Source organism: Sturnus vulgaris, chromosome 5 (assembly GCF_052056855.1).
Source record: "Sturnus vulgaris isolate bStuVul1 chromosome 5, bStuVul1.hap1, whole genome shotgun sequence".
NCBI classification, from domain to species: domain Eukaryota; kingdom Metazoa; phylum Chordata; class Aves; order Passeriformes; family Sturnidae; genus Sturnus; species Sturnus vulgaris.
Window position 1 is genome coordinate 10,337,767 of NC_142247.1, and position 14,054 is coordinate 10,351,820.

At 34.5% G+C, this 14,054-nt stretch overlaps 1 protein-coding gene across 6 annotated transcripts in view; it reads right to left on the reverse strand.

The window, feature by feature from the left end:
* Positions 1 to 14,054, reverse strand: part of CCDC91 (coiled-coil domain containing 91) — a 113,611-nt gene that overhangs the window by 27,713 nt on the left and 71,844 nt on the right. For all 6 annotated transcript variants that reach the window (XM_088164831.1, XM_014880801.2, XM_014880775.2 and 3 more), the window contains 3 exons: positions 10,634 to 10,726; positions 10,388 to 10,456; positions 8,530 to 8,706 (listed from right to left, as the gene is read on the reverse strand). In XM_088164831.1, the coding sequence (XP_088020957.1) occupies positions 8,530 to 8,706; positions 10,388 to 10,456; positions 10,634 to 10,726 (339 nt within the window). The remainder of the gene's footprint in view (positions 1 to 8,529; positions 8,707 to 10,387; positions 10,457 to 10,633; positions 10,727 to 14,054) is intronic.

Genomic DNA, 14,054 nt, shown 5'->3' on the forward strand with positions numbered 1-14,054 from the left:
GCCTTACCTGCAACTCAAAATGGGCAAGCACAGAGTCCTGTCAAACAATGACACTCGAGACTAGCAAAAGACTGCTCTGCTGTGATAACAATAAATGGAAAGAAAACTCTTTTATCTCTTTCACTCAGAAGTCTTCAAAAAGCAAACACTGCACAATAGTTCCTTAGTCAACTTAGACATATACTTTTGATCTTAATCAATGATATTAGCTTTTCCTTCCGTAACAAGAACCCTCACTTCTTTTATACGACCTTCCACTAAGTGCTCAGTCGCTGTCTGTCTTTGCTCTATTTCTGATATTAAATTATCAACTAATATAAAGGTATTTAAATGCTGATATTACCTATTAATGTTGAACAAAGCCTTATTTGCAGGTACATTCTCTCAACATGTGTTTACTTTTCCATCATCTCTTTGCTCTTTCCTCTTATGCTATATCTACCTTTAGATTCTATTTTAACTTAGATTTTGGTTGCAGAGGTAAAAGTTGGCTATTGTTCCATCTTTAACTACAAAGGGTAGAGCGTTATTTGAACCTCTTAGTGCTATTTTAATGGACTCAAGAAAATGGAAAATCCCAGTTTCCTGTAAAAAGCTAAGGAAGAACATTCCACAACATGGTACTTGAGGTGCAATTCTTCTCCCTCCTCCCTTTATTTTTTTTTTTTTACATAATTTATCAGTGGCTGGAGTACCAAATTATAGTCACAAAGTTGGCTTCTTTACATGACTCTCCAGACATGTGCTTGACATGACACCAGTCAGAAGATTAAGAATACCTAATCAAAAGTAAGATAGTTATTCAAACACTCAATTAACAAATCACAGTCAACCATGTATTAGAAATGACAAGCACACATCACAACATATAAATCTGTAGGAAGACAAAAAGAAAAAGCACTGTACTTGATACACCAGAGAACTCCAGACAGTATTTAAAAAATAAAACAAGCCATATGTTGCTTTGCAATTTTATAGGAAAATTCTTTTGTTTCCACACAAGGATCAGGTGGCAGCACTAAACTTTATCTAGGAAATGCAACCACAGACTGCAATGTTAGTGGTTTTGAAGAAAATACTAACCCTCAAATTATAATGTCTGTGGTTATAAACTACTACAATCTACTTCTGAAGTCAGACATCGTTAAGGTCTGTATGCAGTGAACTATTCCTTTTCCAGACTTTGCAAGCATATTAAAAATAAACTCATCTAATGGCAGGGATCTCTTTCTACTCGGTGCTACTGAGTTGTGTCCTTCTTCACACATTCAAGATTACACAGAATTTTCTTTTAATGTGTCTCTACAAACACTGGCCACCCTAAAGTTTCTGCAAGACAGTGGAAAAACGAAGAAAGTAAAACTGAAAAGAATGGTTTGCTACCTTCTTGAGAGAAATGTAAGCAAACACTCCCACTGAAAGCTGAACAATAAAGGCAATAGAAATAGAAGAGATCCTTTGAAGAGCAAGTGCTTCTCCAGCACATTGTGTGATACCATATTAACAACAGGCTATTTAGACAGGAATTGGGATATAGAGGAATAAACCCCAACAACTTATTGCATGAATCCACAAATGAAGATAAAGAGCATTGTTACAATAGTTCAAATATGTTACTGAAAAAACATTTTTTCTTCCAAAAATTAGCACTGACCCTCCCAATCAAAATCCTACAGTCGTAAAAATTTACTTCTGAAATTACATTTAAAAATATGCCACTTTGCTAGGTACTTCAGAAACAGAATAAAGGGAATATTTTAAACTCTGAATCCTCTACAGGACTATGCAACCTTGTAAAAGATGAAAAAAATAACAAGTGGACAAAGAGAGACTGATAAACACAATAGTTTGTATTTCCTTAACTGACAATACCCTCAAAGCTGTGTGTATCATAGACACAAAAAGTATTGAGGATAAAGAAATTAAATTTTAAGGAAATGAAATTAATAATGCATCACATTAAAATCCTCACTAGTAAAAAAAAAAATCATAGAAGAAGGGTAAGCAATGCCAATATAGGTAAAAGTTGATCTTCTGGTAACAAATACTATAAATAGACTGATCAATGATGAAAAAGAGACAACAGCAAACCCTGAAACAGAGGCAAAAAGCAATTTCTAGCCTATTTAGCAGAGAAAGAGTGATGGAGTAAAGGGCTGGAAAGCTGCAACAGTAATTATGGCAGGATTTTCAAAGGCGAGAAATTAAAAGCACTAATAAAAGAAAAGTGGGAGCATGTATGAAATTGTACCTTTGTTTTAGATATTATATTTTATCTCCTACAGCTATGATGCCAAATGCATGCTGTAAACAAAAAATTATATTTATAATTAGAGCTGAAACAAAACCACGATACAGTCCAAAGTAACAAGCAATAGAGTTGGTCTTGAGGGTGCAGAAAGTATTTGGAAAGTGGGAAAGAAAAGAAGAAAGACTAAGAAACCTTTGAGTGATGGTGCATTTATAAAGAGGCATCACAGAGATTTATCAGGGTTTTCATTTTATACAGAAAGAGCTCACAAAGGGGCCATGGAGGAAACTGTGAGTTATACTTCCAGGTTTGATATGAACCAAGAGGCAATCCTGCACAGAACAAATTTACTGAACAATGAAAAGAAGACAAATGTATAATCCCCATGTATTTCCTCTTTTCCACTTATACTGTCCACCAAAAAATTCCATCAGTACCTACTCATTTGATGCATGAGAAAAAAGACACGTGTTTTTTTACAGATTAAAGGGCTAAGAAAGGGCCATTTAATAGCTAATAAATCTGACTGAAAGCTAGAGTGCAAAATAACTTTTTAGAAAACTTTTCTGAAAACTTTTCTTTTGTTCTTAGTCCTTAAAACCTTTTCAAATGCAGGGCAGTGGAGAAAAATATTTAGACAACCAGTAATTAAAAAAAAAAAAAAAACAGCTAATTTTAGCACTTGTAGAAAAGAAACAAAAGCCAGTTCCTTAGGAATAAAGGCAACAGCTTCATGTTTTCATTTACATGCCTTTTATTCCCTTACACATGACTGGGTATGGAAATCCTTGAGAATTTCAATACCAAATTCATTCAGGCTTGCCAAACTACCAACAGAAGCACTCCCTCAAGTATATAAGAACATAAAGTTTTGATAATGTAGCAGGTAAGGAGCCATTCACTCTTTAGGACTTAGCACCAGGTGTCTTAGACACTTTTCTTTTACCTTCTAAGCTATGGCATATGCTGATATTCATAAATATATGGAAATTCATTAAGCACCTTTTAAATCATAAATTACTTTTTGTGTGTCTAGATGTTTGCCATTAAAATTGTTTTAATGCTTTCTAAGACAATAGATTACAGATTTATTGTTCTGCAAAGAAATGTGAACATACTCAATTTTCCTTAATTCTTAAATATTTACCAGAAAGACCACTGGAAAGTTCCTTTTTTCCTTTTTTTTTCATAACTGTTTTAGTTAACTTTTCTTGCAAAAGTATTTTTTCTTTGTATATCTCAGTATATCTCAGTTGCGGCTTGGCTGAAAGAGACACCACAGCCTCAGTTTTCCTGAAATACTTTCCCATTGGTAAGATAATTTTGCCTTAGTGCTTTTCCTCATGTCCAAGAGGAAGCAGAGTTTATGTTAGTTCTTTTAATAAATTAAAGGTTCTTCCTTTTTTTTCCCCTTTCCTAAATATTTGCAGCCTTCAGAACACTTGAGTCTCTAATGGATCTGCTGTGTGGATTATGGCAGAGATGAACTCAGGCTCTTTTTCCCTAGAGAATTAGGATAAACTACACTAGATTATATACAGTATGTTGAATTTAAGCCTTCAGGAAATGACAAAGGTGATTCTTTGCTTCAAATGCCTTAGCAGAATTATTTATTTCAAGCTATGAGATGGACTTAAATTTCCAGGGCTCACCCTGCTGCTGCCAGCTTTCATTTTACTTTTAATGAATTCATTTTAAAACAAAAATAGTGTTGCATAAATTCCCTTCAGTTTCTTTTGCTAATTCTCTCCCACACCACCATAGATTTCACCTCCTTTATGTAGCTGAGTATTCAGCTCTATGAAGTGGTAACAACTGCCATGCAGAGAGCTCTGTGCATTCTAGCTATGGGAGCTAACCTGCACTCCCCACTAATTATAAGTTTAATATAGCAGCCTTTATTCAGAATTGTGTGGGTATCATCATCCTATATCCCCAAAGAATGTTTGGACTTCAGTTTTTCAATGATTAAAAATAAATGTAAAAAAGGATAGAGAGAATTGTCCATTTTTTTTTCAGTTTAGAGTTGTACCTCAGGAGCTTCAGTGCAATTTTGAATTCTGGAGTAAAATGCTTCTGTCTCAACCATGCTACCTGTTATAGTTTCTAGAGGATATCCACTTTTTATTTAAATAGGTGTTCTAGAAAAGAAAAATTGTAGTGGAGGAATTTCACCAGGTATTCCTCTCAACACTGACAACTACCAGACATTAAACTCTCCTTACAGGGAAGATGCCACGCCAGAGAATGAATGAAAAACAGAAAAGAAAATACTGGAGACATGCCAAGCTACCTCTAGTCTCCAGAACAGATGAGTTCCTAATCTATGATGACTTTTCAATGTGTTGTAAAAGGATCACGAGGTTCCTGTGCAAATGAACATTATCTTTAATCAAAAGACTACTTGTTTTTTTCAAGGAGAGCTTGTTCTTCCTGATTTAAAGTGCAAGCCTGCTCATCCCCCAAACTGAGAATACTCTTCTAAATAAAAACAAAACAAAACAAAACAAAACAAAACAAAACAAAACAAGACAAAAAACTCTTACAAAACCACGAAGCACCTGAATAACACAGTTATAAAATCTGAAGATGCTGCCAGTCTCAACTGAAATGGAAGTCATCTGGACTTTTACTACTTCATAGCCTGGAGAGAATGCTCTAAAAAACCATTTTTCCATTTCCCTGGTGTTGTAAAATCTCTCATTTATCCCTTCAGAGTTATGAGGCTTAAAAAAATAATACCTTTATTTTAAGTACAAATACCATGTCTCTAAGACCCCGAGTCACTGGAACAGTCAAAGCTTTCACAAAAAGCTTTCATTAAAAAAAACAAAACCGAAACAATATTCATGTTACCATAATCCTTTAATTTCTTAAAGAAAATAAACAGAAGGGGGTATGTCAAGGTTGCTCCACCAAGTTGAAACATTAATTCAGTATGTCTTAGTTCCTTTCACTTAGTTCCTTTCACTAAACTTTCATTGTAAGTTTACTTTACTCTGCTGTTTCATCTTTGGTAACAAAATACTTGATACTAAATATGATTTATTTATTAAATTGTCTCTAAGTCTCCCAATTTTTCTCTGACAATGTTAAATTAGTATAATAAATCCTAAACGGAAATAGCATTTCCTTATCTGCAGACTTGACAACGATTTGACAGAGAATAAACTTTTTTTTAGGACAAAGTTCTGTCAAGCATGAATATCTCACAAGTAGAAGGCACCTGTATAAACCTCCCAAATTTGCATCTCCTATGGGTCTCCATCCTGGTCACTCTGCAACAACACCATCAAAAAAGTTTAAAACAATACCTGTATCATCCCTGCAAAGGAAATACTCATCTTTTCTTCTTTTAAACAAATTATTTAGGTGATGAAGGGAAATTGCACCACCTAATTCAGCACAAGTGTGATCTTCAAACCCTTATTGTTCTTGTCCTAAGATTGCCTAACCAATGACATGTAAGCAGCCCATACTTTAATTTTTTTTCCATTTTCTTTCTCATATATAGCCATATAACTTCTAGTGCATGTGTTTAAAAATAGGTGAAAAAAACCAGCATATTTTATTTTAATAAAGAAAATTAGTGGATGAAAAATTACTCTTTTAAACCAACGAATCAAAGCCCAAAATCATGCTTCTCTGGTCCAGAAGGTAAAGGAAAAGCCAGCAAATTCATTCCACTTTGACATGTAAATTTATTTTTCCTCATTTTCATAATTCAAATGTTTTACAGATACAGTGTTGCCACAGTTTTAATTTTTTTTTATTTCAAATCAGTACAGCAAATCCCTTTGAAATAATTCGCAGCAAAAGAACATTTTATTCTAGGACTTTTTACATCTCATTGTCTGAAATGTTAGACTCTTTGTTTACATTTTGACTATTACAGAGCTGACTTAATGTATTGCCTAAATAATAACTGCAAGAGAGTCAAGAGTGCAGCTACAGCTTTTGTAAGACAAACCTTACAGAAAACAAAACATAAATAAGAAACAACTTTGTGTGGAAGGCTCTACACAGAAAAAATTAATGCCCACACACGAAGTGCCTTGTAGGCCCAAGAGTTTTTCATTGTTAAACCGAAGCTGTATCAGACACCACATATGAGTTATCATGTGACACATCAGCTTTGCAGGACTTTTGTTGGCAGAAAATTTTAGTAGTTGATGTATGCTTATAATTTCAATGGCCTAAAGGAGATATGCAGCTTCTTGGCATAGGAAGAAAGGAAAATTTCTCCAAGAAATCAATTTCTCCGTGTAAGTCCATCCTCCCTAGGGAATCTGTACTCATTAATTAGAGAATAAAGAGTGTAACTTCATATATACCATAGATATATATGATAGAATTTTGGAAATCTCAAGAAAAATCTGCATTTTTCCTTAATTAAAAATAGATTAGCTATTTGAAAAATGAACCTGACATGAAGGTGAAATAATCATACTTTAACCAAATAAAAGAAATTATTCCTGTTACAATAAAAGTTGTCAGAGCTGTTTGGTATTAAAAAAATTTGAATTAACTAATGACACTACTAAAGGACTACATAAAGTGCAAGAAATTTACAGTAGAATTAATCACAAGAGCCTCGAACCCTGCAGTGCTGCTCACTATCACAAATACATCACTAGGTACTTCCACAATGGGAACTACTTGATCTAAAAGAACCTTGAGAGGAAAAACTTGTCCCTTGGAGAGGCCTGAATTGCTTCCTCGGGGAAATGTTGACATGGCAGTGCAATTAGGACTTTATCAAAGAATATATCCATCAATATTAAACCACTTCTAATGTCATCCTGTCTTGTGACAACTTCAAAGGCAACATCAACCATGAGAGAGTCTGCAGCACCCTGCAGAGTGAAGGCAAACCCACTCCAAATTGCTACCCCAGCTTAGTGCACCTCTCCCAAACCCATAAATACAGAACACTGGCTGAACTCCAGCACCCAGCCATGGGACTATTTCACCAAAAAGCTTCAGGGTCCATCAAAGCCCTTCTCAAACTTCATTACCATAATCCTCCTTCTAATCTTTTCATGTTCCACACGCTATAAAATTGCTGTCTTTACTCCAATAAATAAGCACTTTTATCACCCTTCCTTCCAGGAACAGGTTCTCTACACCCCTGGTACCAGTTTTCATTCTGGACAGTCTGAATGATTTTTATCTAACTAAAACCCAAGCAGTTGTTCTCAGCTTGAATTCAGCTTTGAACTCAGCTGTTTATCCTTCTGTTCTGAAGAAGAGTTTGACTGCCTGAAGGCTCATGGAAAGTCTTGAAAATTGACATTTCACCATTTGATACTTTACATTTAAAAGAAGTAAAGAAGATAGAAAAATTAAATCATTCTATTTACATTAGGAATTCAGGCAATACAGAATATGGTAATGGCATAGCATCAACTTTATTTTTTGGTAGCTGATTAGGTATATGAGGTGATTAATTTTGTTTAACACGGGAAAGAGAAATGGTATCTGTTTCCAAAGAGCACTTTTATTTTCCTTCAAATTCTTAAGTTTCGTTGGTTTTTTTTTATGCAGCCCATAAAAAAATGCAGCAACATCAAATTCCAAAGAACCAATGAAAGATACACTCCTTAAATTTCTGAAGACTATAACATTCAAATATGTCACCAAAAAAATCAGGGAATTCACAGGCAGTTCCTCCAAATATTTCCAGCATCACAGACCACAAAATTCAACTTTTGGAAGAGTAATTTAACTGCTAATATATTTAATTTGTAAAAAGTGCTAAAAGCACTGTCGGGAATTTCTGTCTCAATTTGTGTTAAGTGACATACAATTATTGTCATAGAAGCACCTCTGTAATGATTAACTCTAGAAACATTTCTGGTCCATTACTGGTTACAGTTTCTAGTTTTTATAATTTCCTTCTTTATTTTGTTCCTGTTCTAGAAGGAACAAATGTAACATCTTCAGTCGCCCACAGGTGGAAGTCATCTAAACTGTTTACAGCATAAATGCCACTCTCTGAGCTGCTCGTCCTGGGCTCCTTTTGAAGTCAGAGGACAAAGCCAGCCATGATTTATATCATTTCAATATATGTATCTTGAAAGGTCATAGGAATTTTGTTCTGTATGTGCCAGCCTCTCTCCATACACACAGTCCAGCTGAAGACAAGCTGCTTGCTGTGCATTGCAAATACCAACTGAGTGACAGACGTCACAGGAAAATCTACCACAACAGAAGACATTCAAAAGTAAAAACAAAAATATACAATCCAGGTGCATGGAAGGGTAAAACATACTAACCTGATTCTTCTTTCTTTGCTCTTGCATGGCTGCTGAAACAGCCTGGGCAATCTTCTCTCGATGACTATCACGTTCTGCTTCCCAGAGTTTTCTTTCTTCTGCATGAATCTTCTCCATATTTCTCCTCTCCTCCTCTACTGCTTTCAGAACAGCTTCCTGCACTACTTCTTTTTCAGCCTGTGAAACAGATCAGGCACAATTAGATGAGCAACACACCCAACCTGAATGACTAATTCATATATATCACCTTCTTCTAATGAGGTCTATGAGCTGACAAGATATAGGATATGAATATTTTCACTTCTCAGCTATGAATTGCAATTTATCTTACGGTGCTACCAAGCAGGTGTTACCTCTGGGCAATTACTAGTTTGCTTAAAACACACACACACAACGCCCAAAAAAACTCCCCAAAACAAACAAACAAAAAAACTCAAAGGAAAAGCAGCAAAACCCATGCAAGAGTAGGCACATCATGGGCCTCCCTTGAAATTCCCATGTAAGAAATTCCTGTCCTTACCTACAAATACCTGAAATGCAAAAACTGCCCCAGCATTTTCTGTAGATAATCAGCCAATATACAAACAGTATATATTTTACCTGTATAGTTAAAACAAATGTGTCTTCCCTCCCAAAGCTCCTTAGCCATGCTACAAGAAGTACTGTTTTAGTTTCTCCCCCAATCATTATATTCAACCATTATCTGAAATTCCTGAGAATTTGAAGCCAACAGCTCCATACATGTGTAGCCACACAAATATATTCATCAGCAAGACAACCACTGCATAATATCTACAAATAAATCATGGCAAACTGAAGTTCAAAATAAGCAAACGTGGGCTGACAAAACTTAATCACAAATCCCTCAGTTTTAATAAGCTTATAGGTCATCTCTATGCCCCTTGGAGGTGATATGGAAATAGCCAAATCAAGTCATAAAAAGCAAAAAATACTGTATTCATCAGATACCTACACTTCCAAATAAAGCTGTTTCTTTCAATTCACTGGAACCTGATTTTCCACTTAGATATTAAAAGTATAATAATTAAATTAGGACGTTTTATTATGCATACATTTTCTTGTAGATATCAACCACATAAGAAGTGTTTGTGGTACTACTGAATGTTATTCAGTGAGGTGCTCAGCCAGTGTTCATATACTACACAAAAAAGACATACAGAAAATTATAATATAGCCTGATGAACTGTGCTAGGTAATACACACCACTAGCTTTCCCAGATCATTACATGCAACTGAACTTTTGTACTGAATTCTACCTCAGTATTAAAAATTAATTCTAGCTTAACATTTACAGAATTATTGCCCTAACATCAATGCACTTACTAATGAAATAGACAGGAGAATTCATATTTAAAAACTGAATAGTCACTTTTAGTCAAACATCAGCTTATATATGCAGTAACCACATCTCTGTTTGTATTTGATTTTAAGAATAGTTCTCTCCTCATTGAAGATGACCATATTCAATGAAAGTTAAATAAGACATGACGTAATTGTCTTATTAAGATCATCAGTTGCTACCCAGCTCTTCAAATCAAGATACACTGATGCTGAAACACCACAAAAACAGATATTTAGGTAACAGCAAGAACTGAACTGCAATATTGTGACTTCTTGTCATAAACAATTCAGAGGCTATCATCCAGGAGAAGGAAGCTGCATCTCTGTATCAAGGCATGGGATACAGTAGATGTTTGTTTTCAGTAGAACCAGCTTCTTCTAAACACAGATGAGAACACAGAGCTTGATAAATATACTTATGAAACAAAAGTGAGCGTCTGAACTTGGCATTTCTAATGACACACATGGAATCCACATTGCACAATTAATGAGATACCTTTGCAGCAGCTGCCAGAGCCTCCTTGCTTCTCTGTCTTTCTTCATCCAAACATTTGTCAAGCACTTCCTGCAAATGTTATGAAAAATTAAACTGAAATAGATAATAAAGGAGTGGCTAAAAATAATTTAGAATAGTCAAAGTTCTTAAGAAAGTTTCCTCTTCCTGTCAGTAATTGTGACAGGATCATTCCCAATAAACCCCAAGATGCTGATCTCTTACTTTTTTGGGAAAAAAAAGCAATACCTTGTGCTTTTGTGATTGCTGCATCATAGCTTCTTCTATCTTTTCTGACAACACTTCCTTTTCTGCTTCCAAAATATCAAGAAGTCGCTGATGCTATTGGGAGAAAACATTCATATTTTGGTGACCACAGCCAGTGAGTAAAACAGACAACAAGAATTAATCCAATACACTTAGACTTGTAGTTACTCACAAAATTACTTAAAATGTAGATTCAGTTAAATTACTTTCACAGCGCTCCTTTAAGTGATTTCATGTTATGGAAAAAATTACAATAATAACAACTACTTAGTTTCCTCAACAATTAATATTTCCTTCCAGTCTAAAAAGTATTAGGAAAAAAAGTTGAAAAATGAATCAGTATTTAAAAGCAACACTTTTGATAAAGATGATAAAAAGATGGTTGATAAAGATGGTCTAAGCAACACCACACTTTATTTCATTTAACCAGTTGCAGAATTTACATCAGTCTTGCACTACCTCAGTTGTACATACAGTGTAGATGACAAATGTATTTCTTTCAACCATTTGTGATATCATGACCTCGAGAGCCAGGAAATGTGAGCAAATGAGAATGCTTCTTTCTTGTCAATTTCTTGTCATCCTAAACATTTTTTTCAGGGAGAGAACGAACTCTGAATTGATCGCATATTCTATAAGCAGATAGAGAACTGTTCAAAATCACTATCCACTTTTTTTTCTCTGTATCAAGCAAAGAATTTGCAGGATATGGGTTTTGTCTCTAAGAGCTAAGCTGTTTCCCAAGACCAAAAATTATTGCTGGAAATTATTGATGCTACATATTTGTCATGATATAATTGCTAGCAAGTACATTTTTTTACACGTTATTTAAGAGATGATCTATTAGAACCTGAAAGTGCAGTATCAATGTAATAACATTTCACAAGATCACAAAGAGGAAAGTGTTACTGTATAGTTTTATATTAATATAAGTATATATAACAAACGTAAATTTTTGCACAGTTAAGTAGGCAAATCCCCATTTCACCAGCATATCTAGGAAACAGTTATTTCTGTTTCACAAATTTTATTATGTTTTAATTTTAAGTGTCTCTAATGGCACCTAGAAATACATTACCAAACTGCAATACTATGTTCTGAGAAATATTTTTTCTTTTGAAGAATAGAAAACTTTCAGACCTCTTTATAAAGTAAAACACCTATCTGCTCTTCCAGGAAAAACACGCAAAGAGGCATTTCCTTGTGAATTTACTTAAAATAGGTCTGAATGTGGCAGACATATTCTAATGGAAAACACCTGTGGAAGGAGTAGCAAAATTCACATCATGTTTATACTTAGTGATGTGTAACTCACTTTTCTTGTGTTTTCAGACATTAGCTTTAACTATCAGGGCACTTACAGAAATTATATTTTCCCAGCAATTCAAAGGTGAAACAATAAATGGATTTTATTAGTTAAATGCTCTCCATGACTCTTCACTTGACTAACTGCACAGGTTACAAATACGTTATTTCACAATGACACAATATAAAACAAACACATGCAAATATTTTTGCAGACATGTGCCACAAATCCAAGCTTATTAATCCTGTCAAGCAAAATACTGAATCTTTATTTTGCTTGACAAGAATCAGCACAGGAGATTCTAAGGAGAGCTCTTCAGAGAAAATCACCTCTATCTTGAAAGCACCTGCAATAAAATGGAAGTCAGTTTGTTCAGTGAGATGAGACTTTCTAGTTTAAGCCTGGCAGGCAGTGAATTCCAGCTTGAATCTGACCATCAGATTTTCAGGTTTTATGTGAAGACTGTCCACCAGATTTCTGGGTTATCTGTATCCACATTTCAAGTTGCCACAACAGGCCAGCTACCAAATGTATTTTGGTACATTCTCAATGGGACCAACATTTTCAGCTTCCAAACTCCAGAAGAGTTTTAAAATTTTGTTTTCCATGTACATATAGCAAGGCATTCAAGCCCATCTTGGAAGCCCAGGAATGCAGATATTTGCATTAATACAATATAGAACATGTACACATGGCCAGTGGAGAAAATCAATGCCAGTCCCCCGATGTTGGAACAGTTTGATGACCACAGCACTTCACATAATCTAAACCTCCATGCAGAGTTAACTTCTCATGAACCTGTCAGGGACCTGCAATCCTGAAAAATACAGATATCACAACTAAGGCTTTAACTACAAAAATGACTCTAACTACAAAAAAGTTGCCAAGTAAACAATTCCAAAAAAACTGAAGGCTGCTGTGACTGCAGTGTGATTACTTTGACTGAGCTTGGCTCTCCTATTTCCTTGGTAGACTAGAAAATCTATATGGTATTGCATTTGGAGTTTTATGGAATTCACAGAAATTCAGCAAGAACTTAATGAAGAATTGCATCTGTTTATAAAAACATGATAGTTCATATTTTTCAAGATACCAGAGATAAATATTTGTAAGGACATTTAGAATGCTTTTTATAAGTCCTTACAAATAAAAACCCTAAATACAAATACAAATCCAATTAGCTTTCAAAATAGAAGCTAATAACTTCTATCATAATTCAATGCAACTTATTTTACATTAAATAGGAGTATCACTACTCCTCATGGAAATACAGATTTTATAATTTCAATACTGTAAGTCTCTTGTGAATAGTTTGGTATGTCCTTTCCTGTTGTAATATAAATGCTTATTCATGTGGAATAATCCTTCCATAGATTATTACCTTCATATCTGAACTTCCAAAAATCATTTATCATCACAAATGTTGCAACAGCTGTCCATACAACCCAGTACAGCAAATTCTCTTGTATTAGTCACAGAGAAATACCTTGGAGAACTATTCATTTGGCTTCAGAATCTATATTTGGTCAATCTTGTTTTTCGGACAGCTATTACATTGCATAAATTATATGAAAAAAAATGTAAATAGAAATGAAGAAAGCAGAATAAAATATTATGTGAACTGCTTCTCCCTCAAACAGATCTTGAGTCCAGAAAACCCATATGACATAATTAGTAAGGGTACAACATGAAAGCTTCCATTCTGCAGGTAATTGATATGCAAATTAATTATTAAACAAGAATGTCTTGTTTTTTTCCCACAGTACTATGCCTCACAGCAGTGTTAATTAAACCAAGACATCCTCATATAGAGGCACAGAATGTCCTGGAAAGCTATGCTAATAAAAATGATGTAGAGTGATCTTCGTGGTATTATTAGTCAATTTTCTAGAAATAAATGCATTTGAATGCAGCCAAATTCTTTATTTAAAAAGCACAGATTTTTCAAAGGCATATTCAGGGATCTTGGTTATGCATATCACTTGAGCAGGAAATCTGGGACGTTATGGATAGAAAAGGCTTCTGTCAATAAAGAAATTTTAGCCATTTCTGTATAATGACAGCATTCAGACAGACTTTGGCAAAAAAAAACAACAA